The sequence below is a fragment of the Antedon mediterranea genome, chromosome 9, assembly GCF_964355755.1.
Source record: "Antedon mediterranea chromosome 9, ecAntMedi1.1, whole genome shotgun sequence".
Lineage (NCBI taxonomy): Eukaryota > Metazoa > Echinodermata > Crinoidea > Comatulida > Antedonidae > Antedon > Antedon mediterranea.
In genome coordinates, this window is record NC_092678.1 from 1,825,899 (window position 1) to 1,850,052 (window position 24,154).

The window sequence follows — 24,154 nt, forward strand, 5'->3', positions numbered from 1 at the left end:
CCTTTAGTATTCTTACTTAGCATGCTCGAAACATAGTTTATAATAGTTATGAAAAAGCAACTGAAATCGCTTGAAAACTACTGAGGTATGTGAAGTAATTTTATTTTTAAAACCTCTTAATCTTCTTCCCCAAGGACGTTAGGCCCACAGATAGCCTAGCTAGCTAATAATAAGAGGAGGCCGAGAATAGCGCAGTGGGTCCCCTTCCATACGCCCTCCATCTCATCTCAGCTCAGCAGGGGACCTTGCCTTGATTGATATTTTGTAAGTTAATGGTTGCCTAATTCTATTCAACTGACTGATAATGATGTAGTGTAGGCCTATTAGTAGCCATATGGAGTATAGGCTAGTATAAATGAATAAATAAGTTGAGTTGCACATGCACCCCCACCACCCCTATCCCACACACATGTTTTGCAAGTCATCCACTGAAACATAGGCCTACTACTACTAGCCTATACCATGAAGCCCTTTTTAGTGGACTATTGGAAGAATGTCTTATCGCAAAGCCAGTTACTAAATAGTGTGCGCAACACATGGTGCAAAGGATTTAACCAATTCAAGCTGTGTATTAGTTTGTTTCTTACTTTGTGCAATTTGCTCAGTTTTGGCCAAATAAAAAAAAAATGTTCACTTCCAAGAATTGTTTATGATGCGAGACGCTTTCTATTACTAGCTAGTATTAGTAATTAGCTATTGTGATGCCCTAAACATGAATTATAGTTGAAAATCCTGTTGTAATCACACCTCTTGACAATCACAGTCTTGAAATTGTGATGGAAAACTTTTGTTTATGAAATACAATTTTTTTATTATTATTAAATATATAACAGAAAAAAAATTTACAGTTGTAATTTTGGACTGCTACATTTTTTTTTTTAATTGGCCTTTAAATAGGTAAATAAATGTATTGTGAGTTATCTACTATTGTAATACTAAATTCTGCAAGTCATGTTGTTCAATGTGAATGGGGTTTCTACAGTACAATAAATCAGTGAAGCATACATGCTTTTGATATTTTTTTTTATTAACTTACTTATATAACTTTTACCACGTGGAGTTCAATTGTTTATGTAACAAAAAGCTTAGTATATCCAGTCCAATAAGAGCAACAAAAATAGTAGGTTAGTAATTTTAGTAACACTATAATTATTAATAGCCTAAGCATTATTACCATTTAATATTTATTCAATGTGTTGCGTTATCTCTTCATGAACTTTAACCCTTTTGTTGATTGTGTAATTACACTATTGTGTAATCTTTGAGCGTACCCATGCATTTTCATTGAAAAGAAAATTTGCCATTTAGCGATCATGTGTTAATTTTATTCTACTGCAGTTACTGCAATAAATACAATTTTGACTAAATTAATATATGATTTTAATTTGTAGTTTTATGAGGAAGTCTGTGCAATTATGTAGCAAGTTTAAAAAGCAAAACAAATATGTACTGTAGTAGTAACTGCAGTAAATCAATGTTGGCGTATCCCTGGCTTCAATATGTGTAAAATACAGTTTACTCCGTATACGACGACAAAATATTAAATAATTATTTGAATTTTTTTTATCAGTATCAATCACTTATTATTTATACATTTATACATATAATGGAAAAAAATTGAAAATCCAATTAATACATATGGTTGTATAATAGTAATATACATATGGTTGTATAATACATGGTTGTCTATGACTTGACATATTTCTTTATAGTGACAAGATAATTAATTCATCAGCTGTCAATTCAAAGGTAGGCATAAATACAATATGTATTCTCTAATTAACCTGAGGTAATTAGGGTGAGTTTTTTTATTCGCTCTTCCATATCTCCACTTTTGATTTTGATCTTGAGCAAGTGAGTTGTCCAATCATAAGTAACAGTTCGGATGATGTTTTGATGAGACACATGCTTTCGTCCTTGCTTTGTGTCCAAGTGGGAATCAAGCTTTAATTTATTTTAAAAATTAATTTTTATTCTAAAATTTAGTGTTAAACTTCACATAAAGTTCTATATTTTGCATTGTATTTCTCAAAATATGGGTGGATGGGTTGCTGGCCACCTGGATCCGCCTATTGCTAGAATTTAATTTAATTTTTTAAAATATTTTGTAGATCACAATGGCAGCGGAAGAACACTGGTTCTGTGGCAATCGAACTACGTATGATTCTCTGGATGACTTCGTGTGGGATTTGGACCACACCGTTTATAACACATGTTTCAGCAATTTATTATACTGTGTACCACATCTAGGTTTTACAGCCCTTGCGTCTCTGTTGCTACTTATTATGGGATGCCTTACGAGTCTAAAAGATATTAAGTGCAAATATCTAATACAATATCCTGGTCATATGGTACGATGGGTCACAAACGCGGTGTTCTTTCTCGTTTTACTGAGCGCAGTCGCCGAAGGTATTCTGACCGACATGCAGGTGAATAAGGACACGATGACAATAGTTCAGCTGTACGTCCCGGCATTATGCGGATTTCTCGCCGGAATAATAACTATAGTCTACTTTCATATGATGGAAGTGTGGAATAAACCGGTGATGTCGCTGCTGTTAGTGCTGTACTGGGCATGCTCATTATGCGCGGAGGTTGTACGCTTTTTGAATCTTCAGAACTTCAACGACACTGGATCATATATGAGATATTATCTGAATATTGTTTTGATGGCTATATATTCATTCTATGTATTACAAGAACTCAACGTTGTTAGAGTCAAGGTGAGTTTATGCCTTCCATACCTCAACGTTGTTAGAGTCAAGGTGAGTTTATGCCTTCCATACCTCAACGTTGTTAGAGTCAAGTTGAGTTTATGCCTTCCATACTAACGTTGTTAGAGTCAAGGTGAGTTTATGCCTTCCATACCTCAACGTTGTTAGAGTCAAGGCGAGTTTATGCCTTCCATACTAAGAAAATGATATACTATAACTATTATAACTGCAAGTGAGGCTGATTAGGGCCTACATTAGGGCCTACATTAGGACCTACATTAGGGCCTACATTAGGGCCTACATTAGGACCTACATTAGGACCTACATTAGGGCCTACATTAGGACCTACATTAGGGCCTACATTAGGGCCTACATTTTGCTTGGTGGCAATTTAATTTAGTGTTATTAATTACGTCCGGACAAAACATTATAAAACTTTTGTCATCTATATATAAATTTACGTATGGGCAAAATTTGGTAAGTCGCACGTTTCCTTCTCGATGGTATATAAAGTTGACTCGTACTTTCGGTACTGATTTTAACCACCTGATGTAACCCTGTTTACTAATTAAATTAAGTTAGATAATTAGTTGATGATTGACAATTGTATCACAAAACTTTCTAAGGGCCCGTTTATGCATTAGGGTCATTCCATGCCAAATCAACAAATCAGTTGGCAGGTAATCTCTTAGATTTTGCTGATTTTTTTTCCTAAGGTACCTCTATCTATATAATGAACACATGCAAAAAATTAGCCCTCAATTCCAAGCGGTTTCGGAAATATGGCCGTTTTAAATTTGGTCGTCTCGCCCCATTTTTCGTTCCAAAATCGCGGAGTTTAATATTTTGTGTTTTTGGAGGCTTATATTTCCACAACGGACAAATATATTAAGCTGAAAATTACTACCCATGGATAATTCCCACTCAATAAACAGAATCTCGTGAAAAAAAAATTTGATCTCTACTACTTTGGAAGATACAGCAGTCCGAAAACCCATTTTCGTTAAGCAAAATTAGCTTTTTTCGATTTTCGGCAGCCCTGTATACCCACAATAGCATTCATAGAGTGTTCAAACTTTTTAATTCTGTTATATAACTACATACATTTACTCTAAAATGATAATATAATATTTTAAAGCTGAAATAACAAAATAACTAGTACCCAAAGTATGGTCCGGGGGAAAAAACCATGAAAATAGCCCATTTTCTCGTTGACCTTTGACCCCGTAGATGAATCTTGACAAACTTCAAAATTGCGTTAATTATTAAATACATATCAGATCTATATCTGATTCAAATTTGAAATTTGCAACTCCACTGCTTCATGGTTATCTAAATTTTATATACAGTGCTACTTTTTCATTTTTATATACTTTTTTTATACTATAGCCGTTTTTCGTACTTTTTGAGTTCTCTAAACTGATAATTAGAACTATTAACATTTTAAAATTAATCAATTTTAGCTAACTTTTTGTGCTGATTCCAAAAATGTAAACACATTTACCATATCTTGTTTTATTCCTATTGATACTGTAGCCTAAAAATGATCGAAAATGAAATTTATAGGATTTCTTTGTACATATTGAAACACAACTTACATGTAAACTGGATGGTATTACTTTGTATTTCAACCATGCACATGCCAATTTTGATATATATGTATGTATAATAATAGTGTATTGGTAACAGTGCTATAATACGTTTGTGGTCCGCTTCCAATAATTTGTACTGCCGACCTCCATGACCTTGTATCTCTGGAGTATTAATACCACAGATAATATCCTGAAACGGCACATAACATTGGTTAGCTGGATTATCTGGTGGCCAGTTAAGATTGCCTGTGCGTATTGATTTTTTCATGAACTTAACATGTACATCACTGTTTTCATCTGAACGTTCATCCATAGTTCCAATGTACCACTCCTTTCATACATACAAGCAATATATTTACCAGGTTGATAGTCATCATTCGGAATTGAAATGTTTTCTTCTTCACTCTACCTAACTAAACACACAGTGCTGCTGTAAAAGTCATCTTCAGACAATCTGCGCATTTCAAGCTTTCCTGCAGATATACCGGAATAAAGCTATGATGGGAGCGAGTACCCATAATAGTTTTTGATGATAAATAGCGTTCCTCTCTAGTTTGTAAGCATCTGTATTTTTCTGTACATCTTATCAAATACAAAGAAGAATTTGATGCCAGCAATATTTTTAGAGACCCAGTCAAACATTTGAAGAGCCGTGAGGATTTGGTTTCCTTCTGTTGCCTGTAAACTTGTTCGTGCAACAAGCCTCTTCACTGTACCGCATCACATGGGCTTTTTCCATGACTAGTGGCAAAAAAATGCCACTGGGCATTAATGCATGATCAGATTGGTGATGACATAGGTTTGTGAGGTTTTTGTAATTTTTATACTGGCTTGCTGCACCATCACTATAGTAAATTAATTTAGTTGTATGTGGTAAGATTTCTTTTAAATAAGATGCCAACACATTTAATAAATGCATGAACTGTTGATGTTGCATGCTTAAGGCAGTCCGAAATAACACAGACACTAATGCACTTGAGATCTTCATTCTCCTTATAGTATATAGCAAATGGGTGGAGTGTCGCCTGGCTATTGTCCCAATAGAATAGTTTTCTGCAAAGTCTAACAGTACGATGGCTTCATCTCCTGCTGCTAACTGCTCTAAGGTTTCGCAAGTAGTAGGCAGCCTGGGCTAGCTTTTGTTACAAAATAGTGTTGACAAAGTTTATCTAAAGCATCGCATAGTGTCTAAAGGAGTTCTTGAATTGACAGTTGTAAAGATGCAAGTTGTGTTCTGTCTGTGTGCATCCATTGCTTGTAATTAACAGAACCCTCCATGTCAACTTCGTAGTCTGAGCACACTTGCGACATCGACAAATAGCTCATGAGGGCTGCTTTACCAGGACAGTTGGTACAAGACCGCATCATGCAGTCCCGATTACTTATGTCGCATACCATTCTTGCGAGCAGGTCTTTGTATTCTTGTTTATTAGGAAGAGCTGCAATAAGAAGCTTCACATTTTGATGTTTTTGGCAGACATGGGTATGTCCATGGTTGAAGGATACCACCCAGTGACATGTAGTTAGTGGTTTCAATAAACAAAGAAATCCTATAAATTTCATTTTCGATCATTTTTAGGCTCCAGTATCAATAGGAATAAAACAAGAAATGATAAATCTATTTAAATTTTTGGAATCAGCACAAAAAGTTAGCTAAGACTGATTAATTTCAAAATGTTAATAGTTCTAATTATCAGTTTAGAGAACTCTAAAAGTACGAAAAACGGCTATAGTATAAAAAAAGTATATAAAAATGAAAAAGTAGCACTATTTATAAAATTTAGATAACCATGAAGCAGTGGAGTTGCAAATTTCAAATTTGAATCAGATATAGATCTGGTATGTATTTAATAATTAACGCAATTTTGAAGTTTGTTAAGATCCATCTACGGGGTCAAAGGTCAACGAGAAAATGGGCTATTTTCATGGTTTTTCCCCCCGGACCATACTTTGGGTACTAGTTATTTTGTTATTTCAGCTTTAAAATACTATATTATTCTTTTAGAGTAAATGTATGTACTTACATAACAGAATTAAAAAGTTTGAACACTCTATGAATGCTAATGTGGGTATACAGGGCTGCCGAAAATCGAAAAAAGCTAATTTTGCTTAACGAAAATGGGTTTTCGGACTGCTGTATCTTCCAAAGTAGTAGAGATAACTTTTTTTTTACACCAGATTCTGTTTATTGAGTGGGAATTATCCATATGTAGCAATTTTCAGCTTAATATATTTGTCCGTTGCGGAAATATAAGCCTCCAAAAACACAAAATATTAAACTCCACGATTTTGGAACGAAAAATGGGGCGAGACGCCCAAATTTAAAACGGCCATATTTCCGAAACCACTTGGAATTGAGGGCTAATTTTTTGCATGTGTTCATTATATAGATAGAGGTACCTTAGGAAAAAAAATCAGTAAAATCTAAGAGGTGACCTGCCCAAATTTTGTTCAGATTTGTTGATTTGGCATGGAATGACCCATTATAGTTATTTACCCGAGTTAGTTGAGAACAGTTACCGCAACCTTTGGTAGGTAGGAACCAACTTACCCGTGTAAATAACTACCGTACTGACGCGGGTATAAGCCCACCCCCCTCGAACATGAAATCACGTCAAGTTTGGGGGGTGGGCTTATACCCGAGGATCCAAAAATGCAGATCGTCAAAAACAGCACATGTACACTGTGTATTCCCACCATGCGAGCGAGCGCCCTCTCGAGCTAAATACACGAGGTGTAGAGTGTCGGAAAATTAAGCTTATAGTTCGTGTAATTTATCGTAGAATATCTTATTTTAAACATCAATTTAACAAGAATTTATCAAGCAGAAAAGCAAGTATACAATGTTCGTTAAATAGAAATGTACCAAAGAAATTTAATAAGCTTGTTTATGGCAGCCGATACCAAATAGTGGTTTTCCGTTTTGGCGACTTGTAGCGTCGTGTGTGAAGCGATCTTCGACCGCGATGGAGTGTAAACAAAACAGGACCGCTAGGCCTCGTATGGCCTAGCGTATATTAGCCTAGCTTGGTTATGATCAAAGGTAAGTGTATTCGGTGTATGGACGTCGCCAAATACAAAATAATGTATTACGACACACACTGTAGATCTTCGAATTAATGGGTGGGCTTATACCCGAGTGCCTCATTTTTCATGAAAATTAGTCAAAAGTCGGGGGTGGGCTTATACCCGAGTATGGGCTTATACCCGCGTCAGTACGGTAAGTACCAAATCGACTATTTGTGTAAATTTGACATTTGGACTTACTTTGTGACACTGTGTTTAGTGGTATATTATTTGTAAAACATGAAAACAATTAATATTTCGTTACTGAATGATCCCTAAACCCTAAATGTGACATACAAAACATGGGTTTGTTTAAATTTGACTCAAACATTTTGACTGATTTTGTGACTTTCTCTTTGGAAAGAAGTAATTTCCAGGGTGCTAATTTTTGTTGACTACATAAATCACCGTGTCTATTTGTCGTCCCTGTAAATGACATGTATTGTTGTCCTGCAGTACGTACATTTAAAATCGCCAGTTTTTTTATTCTGAAATTATACATGTACTGTATTCGAGAACCATCTGTGGGCACGAACTAGATGGTACTTAAGCGAAGCGAGCGTACCATTTAGTCTTAAATAATATGTAAATATTGTGTATATATGCGTAGCACGTACTGTGCACAGTTTTATTTTAATAATTTTACGGGTTTAAAAATTTTGCTAAAAAATCAATTTGCTAATAAAATTTTGCTAGTCTTATGTACTGTAATTTCTGCAAAGCTACTACTTTTCCAAATTTGAATCAAGGGGGTAACATTACACACTGCAGTAATTAGTACCCTGTACAATTTTTCAGGTAAATGATTTTTTTTCAATCCAATTTTTTGTCAAAGTAAATAACTATTATGTGACATAAAAATGGCATATTCAACAAATAATATATTATTTGCACTTGATAGTTTTATAATTTTATAAGTGAAAGAGAATATAATGCTGGTATAATAAATACGTCATAAATCCATCTTATTGAATGATGATCATAATAATAGAAAGATGGATTATTTATTTGCACATATCCATTAAATCTACTGAAGTCATTACCTATCGTTTGCCATATATCACAAACTTACATAAACAAACAAGTTTTATAATTTGTTGTGTACCTTTAAAATTCAACCAAAAACCCATTGACTTTCAGTCAATTTGACTACTTTTTGGTTTTAAAATACAGTTTTTTGCAGGTATATAATTTTTTTTTCAATTTTTGGTCAAAGTATATATATTATGTGACATAAAAATGGCATATTCAACAAATGATAATATATTTTTAAAAAATTATTTTTCAGGTGGACAATATATCTTTAACATTTTAGAATATTCCATTTCAGTTGTGTTGTTGTGGGAGCCATCGTAATAACGAACTACCGTATGACTTGCGTAACAAGGACATGCATTTTGTGCAGGGATATACAAACCTTCTATCAACGACCTTCTACTGGTGGCTCAACTGGCTGTTCCGAACCGGGTACAAGCGCCCTCTTGAGATGACAGATTTAGGCGATTTATCTAAAACTCACATGTCGAATCACAACAGAACAAAGTTTGAGAAAGCTCTTAATGAAGAAAAGGTTGAAAATGTTTATTTTTGACTGAAATTTGTAAACATTTGTAAATATTGTAATTTAATTTTCATAATATACATATAAAAAAACAAGTATATTTAAAATGTCCTGTATATAAGACAGATGCAAAAAAATGAGTTTTTCAAAGCTATCCGACCCCAAAATCTATATGATTTCCTCATATGTAAAAGGAAGTCCATTCTGAACAAAGATAATAGTGGCACTAAAATGTTTGGGTTTGCAACATCCTGAGTGAGGCATTACAACATACTTGTATCATGAAATGGAGAGAAAATTACAAAGCAAAAGCAAAACCTTAATATAAAAAACAAAACGGAAACAATTCAATTCCGTGTTGATTACAGTCATTACATTTTAGTTGTTTGTGTCTGTTTACATAGAAAAACATATATCATTTTTTTTTCTATTTTAAATAGTGTTATGCTCAGATTAAACACAGAAATAATATTAGGCCTAGTATCATTATAAAAAAAAAGACTAATAACTAATTATGTACATTTTATACATAGTTTTTAGAAGTTTATGAGCATAAAGGCCAATCTACACAGATCAGCTGTAACGGAAAACCATGTAGCTTGTCCCACATACAGTAGAATCTGTATCTATCCTGAGCGGTAAATGCACTCCGCTCTGCGTGTAAATGTTCATAAGGAATAACTTAGATTCTATATTTTTATTACCGTTACCGCTCGTCTGTGTAAATTGGCCTTAATGTAACCAGTATTATGATTAAAGCTACATTCACACTGACCCCAGATTCCAGGCCGGAGGCTGGATAAAAAGTCACGAAAAATTGGTATAGTGTGGATACAACCACAACATATTACGTATTCCGTAAACAAACATACATCTGTGGTTGTGGTTTAACCGTAGTTTTATTTCTTTTCAGGAACGTGTTGCAAGAACCGGACATGAGCTTAGTTTGTTTCGTGTTTACGCCAAATGTTACGGAAAGAGAATGGGGCAAGCTGGTATTCTTAAGTTTTTTGGCGACAGTCTGGGTTTTATCAGCCCCATCGCATTGGGCGGGGTTGTTAGCTACGCTACGGACATCTATTATGGAAATGAAGAAAATGTGAGTTGAAAGGAAAAAATTAATGTTAATAAATATTATTTTTAATTATAATAACTGTGATGTACAATGTATCTAAGGTGTGTTGATTAAGAACCATTAAAAAATACAGTAGACCTCTTCCTCAGGGACACCCCTATTCAGGGTAAACTTTTGTATGAAATAAATGAGGGTCATATATTGTTATACTGCAGCCAACTCCTATGCAGAGGACGCTCTTATCTAATCATGTTTGATTTTATTTTCTGAACAATGTAGAAGTTTATGAGGCAGTCAATGCTATGAACAGGTTACAAAACAAACACATTGTAGTTACTGCAGTAGAATAATTTGACATAGTTCACTAAAGCTTGATTCACACTAGGACACAACGTTGCATTACTTGTGTTGCGTGTACACCTTTGCCTTACGTCTAAGTGGAAATCAAGCTTAACATTATGTTATATATTATACAGATTACAGACGTTGATTACATAACCGTAGAAACGTTCTTTGCAAATGGTTTTATTTTGGTGTTGGTGATCTTCATTGCGGCAACCTTACGTGCCATTTGTCTGCAGTCTCACTATCAGATCGTGATCATGGAAAGCATACATCTACGTGCAGCTATTCAGGTAAATAAGGGCGTGTGATGCGGGACCGACAGTTTGAAATCCACTTTCCACCTAAATGGGGAAATAGGCCAACATAACTGCACTGATTACTAGCTACAATATTATGAGAATGAGTATATGTTTCATACGTAATTGATCTAATCACAGGGGTATTTTTAAAAAACCAGTCTCCTTTTTGAAGTTTGGATTTTTTACTAACCCTCTAGACACAATACTTGTTTTATATACAATTACATAACATAGATGTGAATCAGTTTGCTTGTTGATTTTTATGTAAACCATAGTATCAGTAGTATTAACAACAAGATAAGAACTCGTAACCGTCCTGATCTTATGTCTAGCTGCGAAAAAATACCAACAGTACTGTACTGCAGTATGTACTATTCTTCATGGTGAGCAGTGTCTGTTAAAGGGTGTGAAACTGATCGTGTCGCAGCCACAGAGCTCTGGAGCTCACAATCCTGTTGTTAGATTACCTTGGTATTATTCTTTCTTTACAGGCTTCTGTTTACGACAAATCATTGCATTTGTCAAGCTTTTCAATGACTGGTGGTGCAATGACAATGGGTCAGATAACAAATCATATGTCGGTGGATGCCATGAACCTGCTCAACTCTTTCCAATGGATCCACTATGTCTGGTCAGTCCCATATCAGGTATGACATCTTTTTTAATGCTATTATGTATTAGTGAATGTGTAAGAAAAGAAATCTTAAGTTTATAAAATTACACCACCAAATGTTTTCTCAAACTACCAAGCAATGTAAACGAAGGATTTATCTTTAATACTTTTTTGTATGTGTAGCTTGGCATGTCGTTGTTTATCCTGTATCGCCAACTTGGATTCTCAGCTCTTGTTGGTGCATGTGTGTTTTTTATAACAGTACCAATGCAGGGTAGGATGGCGAAAATATTAGCTGGATTCCAGAAGAAAATCATGGTAAGTTATACTATTAACCATAGACGTATTAAAAACTCAAGATGGTGAACTCGGTTTAGATCTCATAGAGATATTTCAAAAACTAGAAGGCCGTAAAGTAACATAATAGGAGGAAAAGTATAAGATATTTTTTGTACCTGCTTTGTGTATCTGCTGATTGGCTAATTTGTGGCAGCCATAATAGCAAAATGACATCCCATTGGTTGGATGTATTTGGAGAACTATTTGAGAATTTGATCAAAGGTTCTAAAATTTCCATAATATCAAAGTTTTCAACTCGTAGATCCCTAACAAATAGCTGTCCAGCTACAGTTATTTTATTTTGTAATTAGATCCCTAACAAATAGTTGTCCAGCTACAGTTATTTTATTTTGTAATTAGATCCCTAACAAATAGTTGTCCAGCTACAGTTATTTTATTTTGTAATTAGATCCCTAACAAATAGTTGTCCAGCTACAGTTATTTTATTTTGTAATTTTGTCTTTAGACAAATTCTGACGAGAGACTAAAGAAGACGAATGAGATGCTTGGCGGAATAAAGCTTCTTAAGTTATATGGTTGGGAAGACATCTTCTACGAGTCAATCAGTGACAGCAGAAACAAGGAGGTGAATGTCATGACAAAAGCTGTTGCGTGGAGAACTGCTCTCAGTAAGTGAAAGCATAATCATCATTTATGTATTCTTAAATGTATTAATAGGCTTTAGTACAAAGTTCAAGTATGTCAGAGTAGTAATCATCTGACAAATTAACTTAGCTCCTTGACGAAAAGCTACTTCCAAATAGTTATTAAATTATAAAAATAATTATGAAACTAAAGCTGAAAGGTGGATTTTTTTTTTTTAACAAATTGAGTACAAAATTGTTTACCTTGGATCATGGTTAAGTAAATCTAAATTAGGTTGGTTATTCTATCTTAAGATCTATCTACACTATCAAACTAGATTGACAAAAAAAGTGTGATGTACCCAAATATGGGAGTGATAATCCCCACACATCACATTTTTTGTCACATAAATGATAGTGATAGTGTAAACAGAGCTTTAAGTCATATGTCACCAAATTATTAGATTAAGTAATTGTTTTGTTTATTATTTTAGCTGGGACAACTGTTGCAACTCCACTCTTAGTAACACTATGTGTAAGTTATTACATAATCTCTTAAAAAAATATTTAATTCATTTTATTTTAAGATTATCATCACTGTATGAAATTAACACCACATTTAGGTTTTATACAATATACTAATTGTTATTACCTTATTTAATGATGTTATATAATGAACAATATACAATAATAATAATAATAATAATAATAATAATATAATCATTATTTTGTTCCTAGTGTTATGGATTGTACTCTGTTATTGAAGGCAAACCTTTGACCCCTGACATCGCCTTTGCTTCACTCTCGCTCATCAACCAGATGACAATACCACTGTTTGTCCTGCCAATGACGTTTGCATTCTTGGTTAATGCGTATGTTAGCACTAAACGTTTAAGAGACTTCTACATGGCTCAGGAAGTGGAAGAACGAGAGGACGGCAGGTCGCACCCAGATCCTGACATCAGTGATGACGTCGATGAACATCATCAAGGTCATGGAGTCGTAAGTACTTATAACTGACCAACATGAAGAAAAACTTGACCATTTGGCCAGGGTGTACAAATCTGGTGTTCAGAATATATTTTAAATGTTATTGATCAATGGCTGTTATGACTTCTATGTATTATTAAATCATTTTTCATTGCTAGTTTTATTTTACTCTGTCATCATAAAGAAAATATTTGTTTTACATTTATTTACAGCTACCTGATGTTGTCATTCGTCAACCTTCAGTCTCCAATCACACCCCTAACCACACCCCCAATCACACCCCAAACCATACCCCCAGCCACACCCCAAAGTCTGAATTGTTGTCCAAAGAGTCTTCTGGTTCTTATGGCACTTTTAACCAAGCCAATGGATCTGCAATGCCACAACCAAATCTTCCCGACGATGTAGCTATCAAGGTAAGTAGTATCATAGTGTGACCTTATTCTCGGCATTCCTAAGGTTAATGTTAGTAGTGAGTGAGTGGCCGAGCGCTTGTGACAGTGGAACCATAATTATGTAGCCATAGGTGGTAGTCTTCTTGGATAAGGACACCGTACAATAGGTCCTGTGTAAACATCTCATGTGCTCTTTAAAGAACCTAATACCTCTTTCGAGATGAGTAGGAGGTCATACCCGGTGTACTAGTACAAACAAGTCACACACAGGCACTGATCATAACCGAGACCTCTTTGACTGAAGAGGCTGCCCAGTATAAAGAAATAATAATATGAAGTCAATATATAGGGGTTCTTTTTTTCATAAATGGGGCAAAACCTGTCATGAACTAGGCTACAGGTAGTTAAGCCTACTTATCACTTTTGCTCCTATTCTCTAGTTTGAAAGGGATACAGGAAAAACCCTTCTTGCTTGACTGGATAGGTCTTTGAAGCAAAGTCAATCAGGATGTTTTACTTCTCTCTTTATAAAGAAGAATCTTTGTATGTTTGTTTTACCCTTAGGTAACCAATGGAAATTTTGTGTGGGATGTTGCTTCAGCTCAACCAACTCTATCAAATATTAACATTGAGATACCTGCAGGTGAGAACATTTCATCAATATCAATTATTATATCAAGGCTATCCTCAATTAATTTGAATCTCGCAAAGTAGTTGACTCAATTGTCAATATAACATGATGTTATACCACCACCATTTAAGTAACTACTATACTGTGTATTTTAATTTTCTTTGCCATTTTTCTATATGGTTTTGTGTTTAGTTGACATTTTTTTAAAGATGATTTTTCTCCCACATTTGGATAGGTAAATTAACAATGATCGTGGGTCAAGTAGGGTCAGGCAAGTCATCACTTTTGTCAGCAATTTTGGGTGAAATGAGCACTGTGTCTGGTGATGTCCAGTTTAACAGGTATAGTGTTTTAATTAACTAAAAATATACCTTTACATTCTATTCATAATAGGTAAGGTTATTGTATGTGTAAATTTGATGATCTTATTTTGTAGAGACAAATGTACGGTGGCGTATGGAGCGCAAAAAGCCTGGCTGTTAAACGCAACTCTTAAAGATAATGTTCTTTTCGGTGAAGATCTTGATAGTCAAAAGTAAGTAAGAACTTATTCCTAATCATGAAAAATAGAAATAAATAAAATCAAACTTTGAATAGGCTATTTGGTACTTATTCCATTCTCATAATTATGTTTCTTTAAATTACGGTTCATTGGGTAATACAAAAAAATATAAATATAGATAGGGTTCAATATATCTTTCTCCAAGAATAATTGTATTAAATTTGATTTTACTTTTTCATTTTTCAGGTATTCAAGAGTAATTGATTCTTGTGCCCTTAAGCCTGACATCGACATCCTTCCAGCTGGTGACCAAACTGAAATCGGTGAAAAGGGCATCAATTTGAGTGGTGGTCAGAAGCAGCGGGTCAGTGTCGCTCGTACCATGTATAGCTCTGGCGATATTGTCATACTGGTAAGACAGATATTATATCCGCTTTGCGTGGTACTATTTGCAAACTAAATATAGTGCTTAAAAAGTTTTATTTATCTAACACATCGGGGCATACTTTTCTTTCAGGATGACCCACTTTCTGCTCTTGATGTTCATGTTGGAAAAGAGCTTTTTGAAAAGGGCGTTAGAGAATTGCTTGTCGAAAACAAGAGGACATGTATTCTGGTCACGCATCAAGTGCAGTATTTAGAATATGCTGATCTTGTGAGTGAAAGTTAATCAGCATTGCTTGCTTGTCCCACAAACTCAGTTTAAGCCATTAGGGATTTTTCGGTTCGGCCTAGACATTGATGTGTGTGGTCGTTGCAAGCCCTAGAAACTGTGTCAGTAAAGCCCCTATGTGACGCCTTAAGTGTAGAGAGCAACCCTTGAAAATGGATTAGTAAAACGTATATTTCCACTTGTTTATTTTACAGAGAATATTCCCTTATGAATAGTGAGGTCCCAAAGAGGTTCTACTGTATAAAAGTTATATATAGATATATAAACAATAGAATCTCAAAGTTTTTAAATTTATAAACGTAATGTGTATTTTTCAGATGCTGTTTAGTATTTATACTGTTACTTTGATACAGTTTAACAATTATACCCTTTTTTATCTATTTGTTGATTTTTAGATAATAGTAATGAAAAATGGAGTGATTGAGCATCAAGGAACAATGGATTACATCTCGCAAGTAAACCCTGAACTGTACAGCAGCTGGCAGACGACCGCCAAAGAGATTTCAGAGACAGAGGATGAATCTGAGGGAGAGGACGCAACAACTACTGAAAGAAAGAATCTAGCTAGAAGTCTATCAAAACAAATTTCAGTATCAGAGGCTGAACCATCAGGTATTGATATCTGAAACAATAACTATATCTATTTCATGAGATGTCTATTTTATGAGATGTCTTTTCATGAGATATATTTTTCATAAGATATTCATTTCATGATATGTCTATTTCATGAAATATCTTTTTCATAAGATATTTATTTCATTAGATGTTTATGTTATGAAATGTCTTTTTCATGAGATGTCCATTTCATGTGATTCCTGTTTCATGAGACGTCTATTTCGTGAGATGAACAGTTTGTGAGATGTCATTTCATGAGATGTCATTTCATGAGATGTCTATTTCGAGATGTACATTTTGTAACATGGATATATTTCATATGAAAACTCTTGTTTTACATTTTCTTTCAGGTAAAGCTGAGCCTAAAGGAGGAAAGTTAATCGAGAAAGAAGAACGTGTTAGAGGCTCTGTTTCGGTGAAAATGTATTGGTACTACTTTTTGGCTGTACGTCTTTTTTTCTGTGCTCTTGTATTTTGTCTTGCGGTGTTGTACAATGTAGCAAATGTATCAACAAACTTCTGGCTTTCAGCATGGACTGAGGCAGGTGCCAATCTAACAAATACAACAGATGTAAGTACAATAAAATATTAATAAAATTATGTTTCACACGATTTAATATTTGCCTTGGTCTGGACTGAATTTTTCATTCAAATAACAATGATCAAAATCATTCTACCTTAACTGAGTATGATTACATATTGCAATATGCAGAAAAAACGTTCAGTAGATATTGTCTGCTCATGAACACAACTAAAAAAAAAAGTAATTCATTTCTATCTCTTAGGAAGATCTAGATGACATCTTGTCCAAGTACCTGGGTGGCTATGCAGGACTGTCTATTACCAGTGTGTGTTTTTCTGTAGCGTCTTCGTGTCTAGCGCTTCTGGCTGCGTTACTCGCTTCTAAAAGAATGCATGCAGAGATGTTGTACAGAGTAATGCATACACCAATGAGGTCAGTTGTATAACCTCATTGACCTTTTGCTTTCATGACGTGCAATTGGCTAGGCACCTGTTAAGGAAAAAAGTATTTCTGCGCATACTTGATAGGCATGTAGTCTATAGGCACATAATCTATAGGCATGTGGTCTATAGGCACATAGTCTATACGCATGGTAGTCTATACGCACATAGTATATTGGCTTTATAGTCTATACACATGTCATGAAAATGAAAGTTTATTACTATTTGAGTAGCGAGAATACACATTTAGAGTGTGAACAGTGTTCAATTCAGTGTTGTGATAACTTTCACAACCACCTCAATCATCTTAAACTGTAACTGACATAATTGGCATTGATATAGTGCATCATGTAGCAATGGAACTGCAGCTTGGTGCTTGCTTTATAATCCCAGTGTCCTGAGTTCAAATCCTACCTACGACCAATACAGTTCATAATACCCCAGGAAGAGACTAAAACATTGTATGTTTAAATTTTTTTATATAGGTTTTTTGATACCACACCTGTAGGCCGCATTTTGAATCGCTTTTCATCAGATATTCAGACCACAGATATGGTAAGATCCTCATAATGTTTTACAGTGTGTGTACAATAAAAGGTGGTTATTCTCAAAAAAGTTTTGTATACAAGTGTCTGGCTATCTCAGAATAAGTTCATACTTTCTGCAATGATTTTAACCGCATGATGTAACCCTGTTTAATAATTAAATTGAGTTAGATAATTAGTTATTGACAATTAAAACGAATTTAGGTTCAACGATTTGCCCAAATAGGGATGTTTTCCGATCGTGGTATACACTGTCTAATGGATGTCTCCTTTTAATAGCTGAAAACCAGTTGAACAGCATCATAATGTAGAAGATTTTCTTTAGAAAATACTATTTTGATAGATTTAATATACATTTATACAAATGTATTGATTTGCAATGAATAGAACATTCCAATCTCTTAGTCTCTCCCAGTATAATTATTTAGTTTAACACAAGTAGGTAAATTTATGGGCTCTTGGAGGATAAACTATAAACCTTTAGATACAGTATTGCAATATATTGAAAATACTGTAAATGCATATTAACCATTTTTGGTCACCGTTTGAATCACAAATTATATATAAACACCTACACAAATAAATGTATTACTGTGAGTGTGGGTACTGATAGATATACAGCATAAACACATAATATACAAATAACTTTAATACTGACCGACAGTTGCCTCTCAACATTTGTATTAATTAATAATTACGACTATGACGGTGACAGTTTTAAGTATTAAACCTCAACTGTTCTACTGTATTTATATGCCTATAAAAAAAGAAAAAAAATATTTCGTTACTGATGAAGAATATATTTCAAAATTACTCCTCTTGGTACCCATCCTCTTCCCCATCCCTCAACCCTAATGTTACATACAAAATGCAAATTGAGTTTGTTTAAATGTCTAATTAAACAATTTTCATATTTAAATAGCTTTATTAATTATTAAATTTGTTGTTTTGCAGAAACTTGGACAGACTATTGCATCATTTTTAAGGTTTTCGCTATCATGTCTCACGGCAATCATTGTAAATTCCATTGTTGCCTGGTATTTCATCGTTGCTATTATTCCAATCTTTATCCTTTACCTTGTTCTTATGAAGTTTTTCATCACAACATCAAGGTAAGTGAAGTAGATCTGTATGTATGGTAAAAATAAGCGTTGAACTATAAGTGTGTAGTACTGCTGCCTCCATAAAAAAGTGCAAAAGAAAAGTAATTGCTCTAAAACCATATGGTATGTATTTCCAAATATGTACAATGGCACCCCTATTTTATTGAAGTGTCCTCTGAATTAGGTGTCTCCTGAATTGGAGTGTCCTCTAAATTAGCTGTTCCCAGAATTGGAGTGTCCTCTGAATTAGGTGTCTGCTGAATTGGAGTGTCCTCTAAATTTGGTGTCTCCTGAATTGGAGTGTCCTCTGAATTAGGTGTCTCCTGAATTGGAGTGTCCTATGAATAGGATGTCTCCTGAATTGGAGTGTCCTCTGAATTAGGTGTCTCCTGAATTGGAGTGTCCTATGAATAGGGTGTCTCCTGAATTGGAGTGTCCTCTGAATTGGGTGTCTCCTGAATTGGAGTGTCCTCTGAATTAGGTGTCTCCTGAATTGGAGTGTCCTCTGAATTGGGTGTCTCCTGAATTGGAGTGTCCCATGAATAGGGTGTCACCTGAATTGGAGTATCCTCTGAATTGGGTGTCTCCTGAATTGGAATGTCCTCTGAATTGGGTGTCTCCTGAATTGGAGTGGATTGTCCTCTGAATTAGGTGTCTCCTAAATTGCAGTGTCCCATGAATAGGGTGTTACCTGAATAGGGGTTTTATTGTATTTCAAATTGTTTCATTTCCAGAGAGTTACAACGTCTGGACAGTATTAGCAAGTCTCCAGTGTTTGCACATTTTTCTGAATCACTTGGCGGGCTGTCAACCATTCGTGCATATTGGTAAATAATGTCGTTTCTTAAAGTATAACTGCCAATCCTTGTGTCGTGCATGTAATTTTAGATACCAACTTATCTTACAACTATTCTGACCTTTTAATCAAATTGTGTTATTCAAATCTAATGAGTTTGAGGCCTAAAATAACCTGAAAATTCTAAACTTTTAACTGTTTGCATATATGCAGGTATATATAGTACAGTATATACCTATAACACTAAATTGGTTTTTTTTTTTCCCTAAGCCAAGAGAATCGTTTTAGACGTGCAATTCTAGAGAAGATTGACAGAAATAACACTGCCTTCATCTACCTTCAAACAGCTAATAGGTGGCTTGGAATAAGATTGGTAAGAACCACAATCTCATGATTTTTTTTATCTCTCACCAACTGTTGGCCTCTCACCAACTGTTGGCCTCTCACCAACTGTTGGCTTCTCACCACCTTTTTGCCTTTCACCAGCTGCTGTCCTCTCACCAACTGTTGGCCTCTCACCAACTGTTGGCCTCTCACCAACTGTTGGCTTCTCATCAACTGTTGGCCTCTCACTACCTTTTTGCCTATCACCATCTGTTGGACTTTTACCAACTGTTGTTCTCTCACCAACTGTTGGCCTCTCATCAACTGTTGGCCTCTCACCACCTTTTTGTCTATCACCAACTGTTAGCCTCTCACCAACTGTTGGCCTCTCACCAACTGTTGGCCTCTCACCAACTGTTGGCTTCTCATCAACTGTTGGCTTCTCATCAACTGTTGGCCTCTCACTACCTTTTTGCCTATCACCATCTGTTGGCCTTTTACCAACTGTTGTTCTCTCACCAACTGTTGGCCTCTCATCAACTGTTGGCCTCTCACCACCTTTTTGTCTATCACCAACTGTTAGCCTCTCACCAACTGTTGGCCTCTCACCACCTTTTGCCTATCACCAACTGTTAGCCTCTCACCAACTGTTGGCCTCTCACTAAATTGAACTTTAATCCATAAATTAAAAAACTATATTAACTTTGCAGGATGTGATAGGGGCTTCAATAGCCCTAGTAGCAGGCCTTTCTACGATGATCCCAGCTTACTTTGGGCGTTTGGAGCCTAGTATGGTAGGCCTAGCAATTACATATGCGCTATCAGTAAGTAATATGCATTTTATATACTCCATTATACAATTAAAAAAAAAAAAATAGAACATGTCGAATGCATGATGTAATATTGTTTGATATATTTCAGATGGCATCGCAGTTAAATTGGGTTATACGTATGTCAGCTGAAATGGAGATGAACATGAATGCAGTGGAGCGTATCAATTACTATAGTAACATCAAAACAGAAAATTATGAAGGTAAATTATTAGATGATCAAATTATTAAACGCTCTATTTTTAAACATTTCATAATCTAATAACGAGTGAGTGTCTGAGTGGTTAAGATAGTGATGCGTAGTTATAATATCGGTAAGAGTTTGAGGCTCACTTGCTCCATGGTTCTAGTGGTAGAACGAGTCTTCTCGGATAAGGGCTATAAACCGTGGGTCTAGTGTACACAAAATACTTCTGTGCATATTTAAAGAACCTAGTAAAGGTAACCCTGGTTTAGTTCATTCACAGCCACTGTCTTGGGTAGGACTTCTAGTGAGCCTCCTAGTTCCGTGATAATCAATATGGTGATTGAAGATGAAGAATCGCATTAAACGTGATATTACACGCATGATGTTAACCACATCATTATATTTAACATTAATGTACAAATATTAAATGTGTGTGCTTTTCTCTCAGGCTCATCATATGCACCACTAAACTGGCCAGACAAAGGTCAAATAGATATAAAGGACATCTCAGTACGCTACGCTGAAGGACTAGATTCAGTACTAGAAAACATCAGTGTTCAGTTCAAGTCTGAAGAAAAGGTTAGAACTTCATTCCAGAGTCGATATGTACATAAAGACCTTTTGTTGTCTTGTGTGTTACATAGTGCGATGGATATAACCAAATACCAACTCTCCAAGTACTAGTATACTCACCATTCAGATTTAGGCTATCTTAAGTGAATACCACTTAAGTGAAATTCTAAAATATTTTTTGACTTAAGTGGAATACTATACTAATAATATTTAATGGAAATAGCTCCCTTAAAGGGTGGTTTTCACTAGGACACAATGCAAGGAAATAAGCGCAACGTACGCAAAGTAATTTGAACCAATCATGACAGGATGGATCATCCAAACTGTCGCTTGTGATTCCTCAACTCACTTGTGTTGCACTTATGTCGTTGCGTTGCGTCAAGTGGGAACCAAGCTTAAGTGTGATGCTAAATATAGCTACACACACACATAGATCAATTGCATTCTTCTTAAACTGATCAACCACGAAATTGATGTCTCTCCTCAGAACCAAGCTTTGTTAAGATGTATAATGTCTAATTCAGTTTACCATATCAAAATGTTATTGCATTATTTGTTTTTAGATTGGTATTTGCGGCAGAACCGGCAGCGGCAAGTCATCGCTCACTCTTGCACTTTTTAGAGTCATTGACACTTTCAAAGGTATTAGGTTGCTTGTCAAATTAAATAATGTTGGATATGTGTTTAATATTTCTTAAGTAATGCAAATCAGACAAGGTTCTTGACTTAAAGACTTAAGACTTTTTAGATTTAAACCCCTGTTGTAGAAGGTACATTGAGGCTAACATGAGTCCGTAGAGGACCTAATGCAATTGAGGATGAATATCATGTACAAAAAATATTATAAATTATTTCAGGTGTTATTGAGGTGGATGGAGTCAATATAGGTATTTTACCGTTGACCAGTCTTCGTAGGAGAATTGCGATCATTCCTCAAGATCCTGTCTTATTCACCGGCACTGTACGGTTCAACCTTGACCCCATCAGCGATAGATTAGATGCTGATTTGTGGGAAGCCTTGGAAATTGCTCAGATGAAAGATGTAGTAGCTGATCTAGATAAAGGACTAGGTATGTGTTGCGTTGATTTGGTCTTTTGAAACTGCGCAAAATATGAACAACAGACAATAGGATGTTTAATCTCATAGGTCAACTTAAAGTTCAAATTTAATTTGCCAATGCATATCTCACAATGGAATATGAAGAAAGCACTGGTAGTACAAAAAAAAGTAAGTTTTTAAAAAATACATGAAACATATTTTAAATTCATTTGATGATATTATAGATGCTATGGTGACGGAAGGCGGTGAAAACTTCAGTGTTGGACAGCGTCAGTTGTTCTGTCTTGCGAGGGCGTTTCTCCGTAAAACTAAAATTCTGATTATGGACGAGGCAACGGCTTCGATTGACATGGAAACTGATGGCATCCTTCAAGAGGTCGTAGCGACTGCTTTCAAGAATAGAACAGTGCTCACAATTGCTGTAAGTTTAACTTTTTTTGTGTGTTAATTGCACTTGCAAAATAAACTTTCTTTAAAAAGAGCACTTTAAATTCAATTTTTTTTATATTATTAGCATCGTGTTTCTACAATTCTAAACTCGGATCGCATACTTGTGTTGAGCGACGGTAAAATAGTGGAATTTGACGCTCCGGACGTCTTACTTGCACGAGAGGACAGTGTGTTCTCGTCTCTGGTAAAGGCTAACATGTAAATTTAAATTAAAAGCAGAATGCATTTTGATTTTTTCTCTGATGAAAATCGTTAAAGCGTGCAGATCCTTTGAGGTAGTGAAGCTTTTAAATTCCATTGTGCGGTGAAAAGACAACAAAATCATTGAAGCATATCCAATAACTGAGCATGCTCGCAAACCTATTAACTATATTAGCATTGTTGCATACAACTTCTGAAGTATGCTGTGCAGAGAGGAAATTCCAGATTGCGTAATAGCGGGCACCAGCCACCTGTAGGTATTGTCATTTTTTAGACTACTGTATTTTTTATTTAAGATATTTTTTTACACTTAATTTGAACATCATAGTTCAAAGGTTACGTGTGCTTCCATCTGATTGGTGCTCTCGTTGATATAACGTATGCACCAAAACATGGTTGCAAGTTGTGGACACCTTATATTAATAGGACATAAATACATAAAACAAACAATAGATTATGGGCACAACATTGCTGTAATAATATATTTTGAATATCTTTTTTTACTAATATTAATAATGTTTAAAGAAATTAAGAATATTTTAAAAACTGATTGCATTAAACCAAAATTAGTATTCATCAAAATCTACAGTCAACAAAATTACAGTATTTATTTTTGTTGTAAATATATTTTTGTTAGTATGTTATGTAGGCCTACTGAAATAATTATATTACTGAAATAAAATATTTTGTTTTTAAGTTAGAAATTGTTAGATTAAATAGTTTTGGTTTGTTTGAGATGAGATAGTTTTATTGACCAAGTAACATTATCAACTTATTAGAGGTTGACCTTTTCACCTACTATTTAATTTAAACTATTTTAAACTGAAATAATTATAGATATGCTGTCCTTGTTGTTATATTTAAAAAATTACTGAAATAATATGCTTGTTAAAATGGACAGTTTGCTTTTTAGAAAGGATGAAATAAATTTAATTTTAAAGCATTTAATGTGATTCAAGCCAAGCTTGATATAGTATATACTAATGTGAGAAGATAAATATTTTGAAAGAATATGTATTAGCTAAAGACTTACAAAATAATAAGAAAAAGTTTATTGGTAAAAATAAAGAGAACATATAATTTAAGATAAATGATATTATTATACATAAGTTGTCTTAATTTATATAA

At 34.7% G+C, this 24,154-nt stretch overlaps 1 protein-coding gene across 2 annotated transcripts; it reads left to right on the forward strand.

Moving 5' to 3' along the window:
- Positions 1–2: 2 nt before the first annotated feature.
- Positions 3–24,105, forward strand: LOC140058434 (ATP-binding cassette sub-family C member 9-like). Of its 2 annotated transcripts, XM_072104039.1 has the most exons (31): positions 3–85; positions 1,713–1,749; positions 2,112–2,723; positions 8,703–8,942; positions 9,847–10,032; positions 10,485–10,643; positions 11,144–11,299; positions 11,449–11,583; positions 12,071–12,233; positions 12,683–12,723; positions 12,927–13,190; positions 13,391–13,594; positions 14,138–14,216; positions 14,440–14,545; positions 14,641–14,739; positions 14,953–15,118; positions 15,224–15,361; positions 15,775–15,991; positions 16,345–16,565; positions 16,780–16,949; positions 17,443–17,512; positions 18,457–18,614; positions 19,340–19,432; positions 19,672–19,774; positions 20,436–20,549; positions 20,647–20,758; positions 21,191–21,321; positions 21,879–21,957; positions 22,173–22,385; positions 22,600–22,796; positions 22,890–24,105. In XM_072104039.1, the coding sequence occupies exons 3-31, from the start codon at positions 2,118–2,120 to the stop codon at positions 23,025–23,027; spliced, it is 4,758 nt and encodes a 1,585-aa protein (XP_071960140.1). In that variant the 5' UTR covers positions 3–85; positions 1,713–1,749; positions 2,112–2,117; the 3' UTR covers positions 23,028–24,105. The 2 variants fall into 2 exon arrangements, with proteins under 2 accessions (XP_071960140.1, XP_071960139.1); XM_072104038.1 differs by lacking the exons at positions 3–85; positions 1,713–1,749 and adding an exon at positions 1,870–1,932.
- The last annotated feature ends 49 nt before the right edge of the window (positions 24,106–24,154 follow it).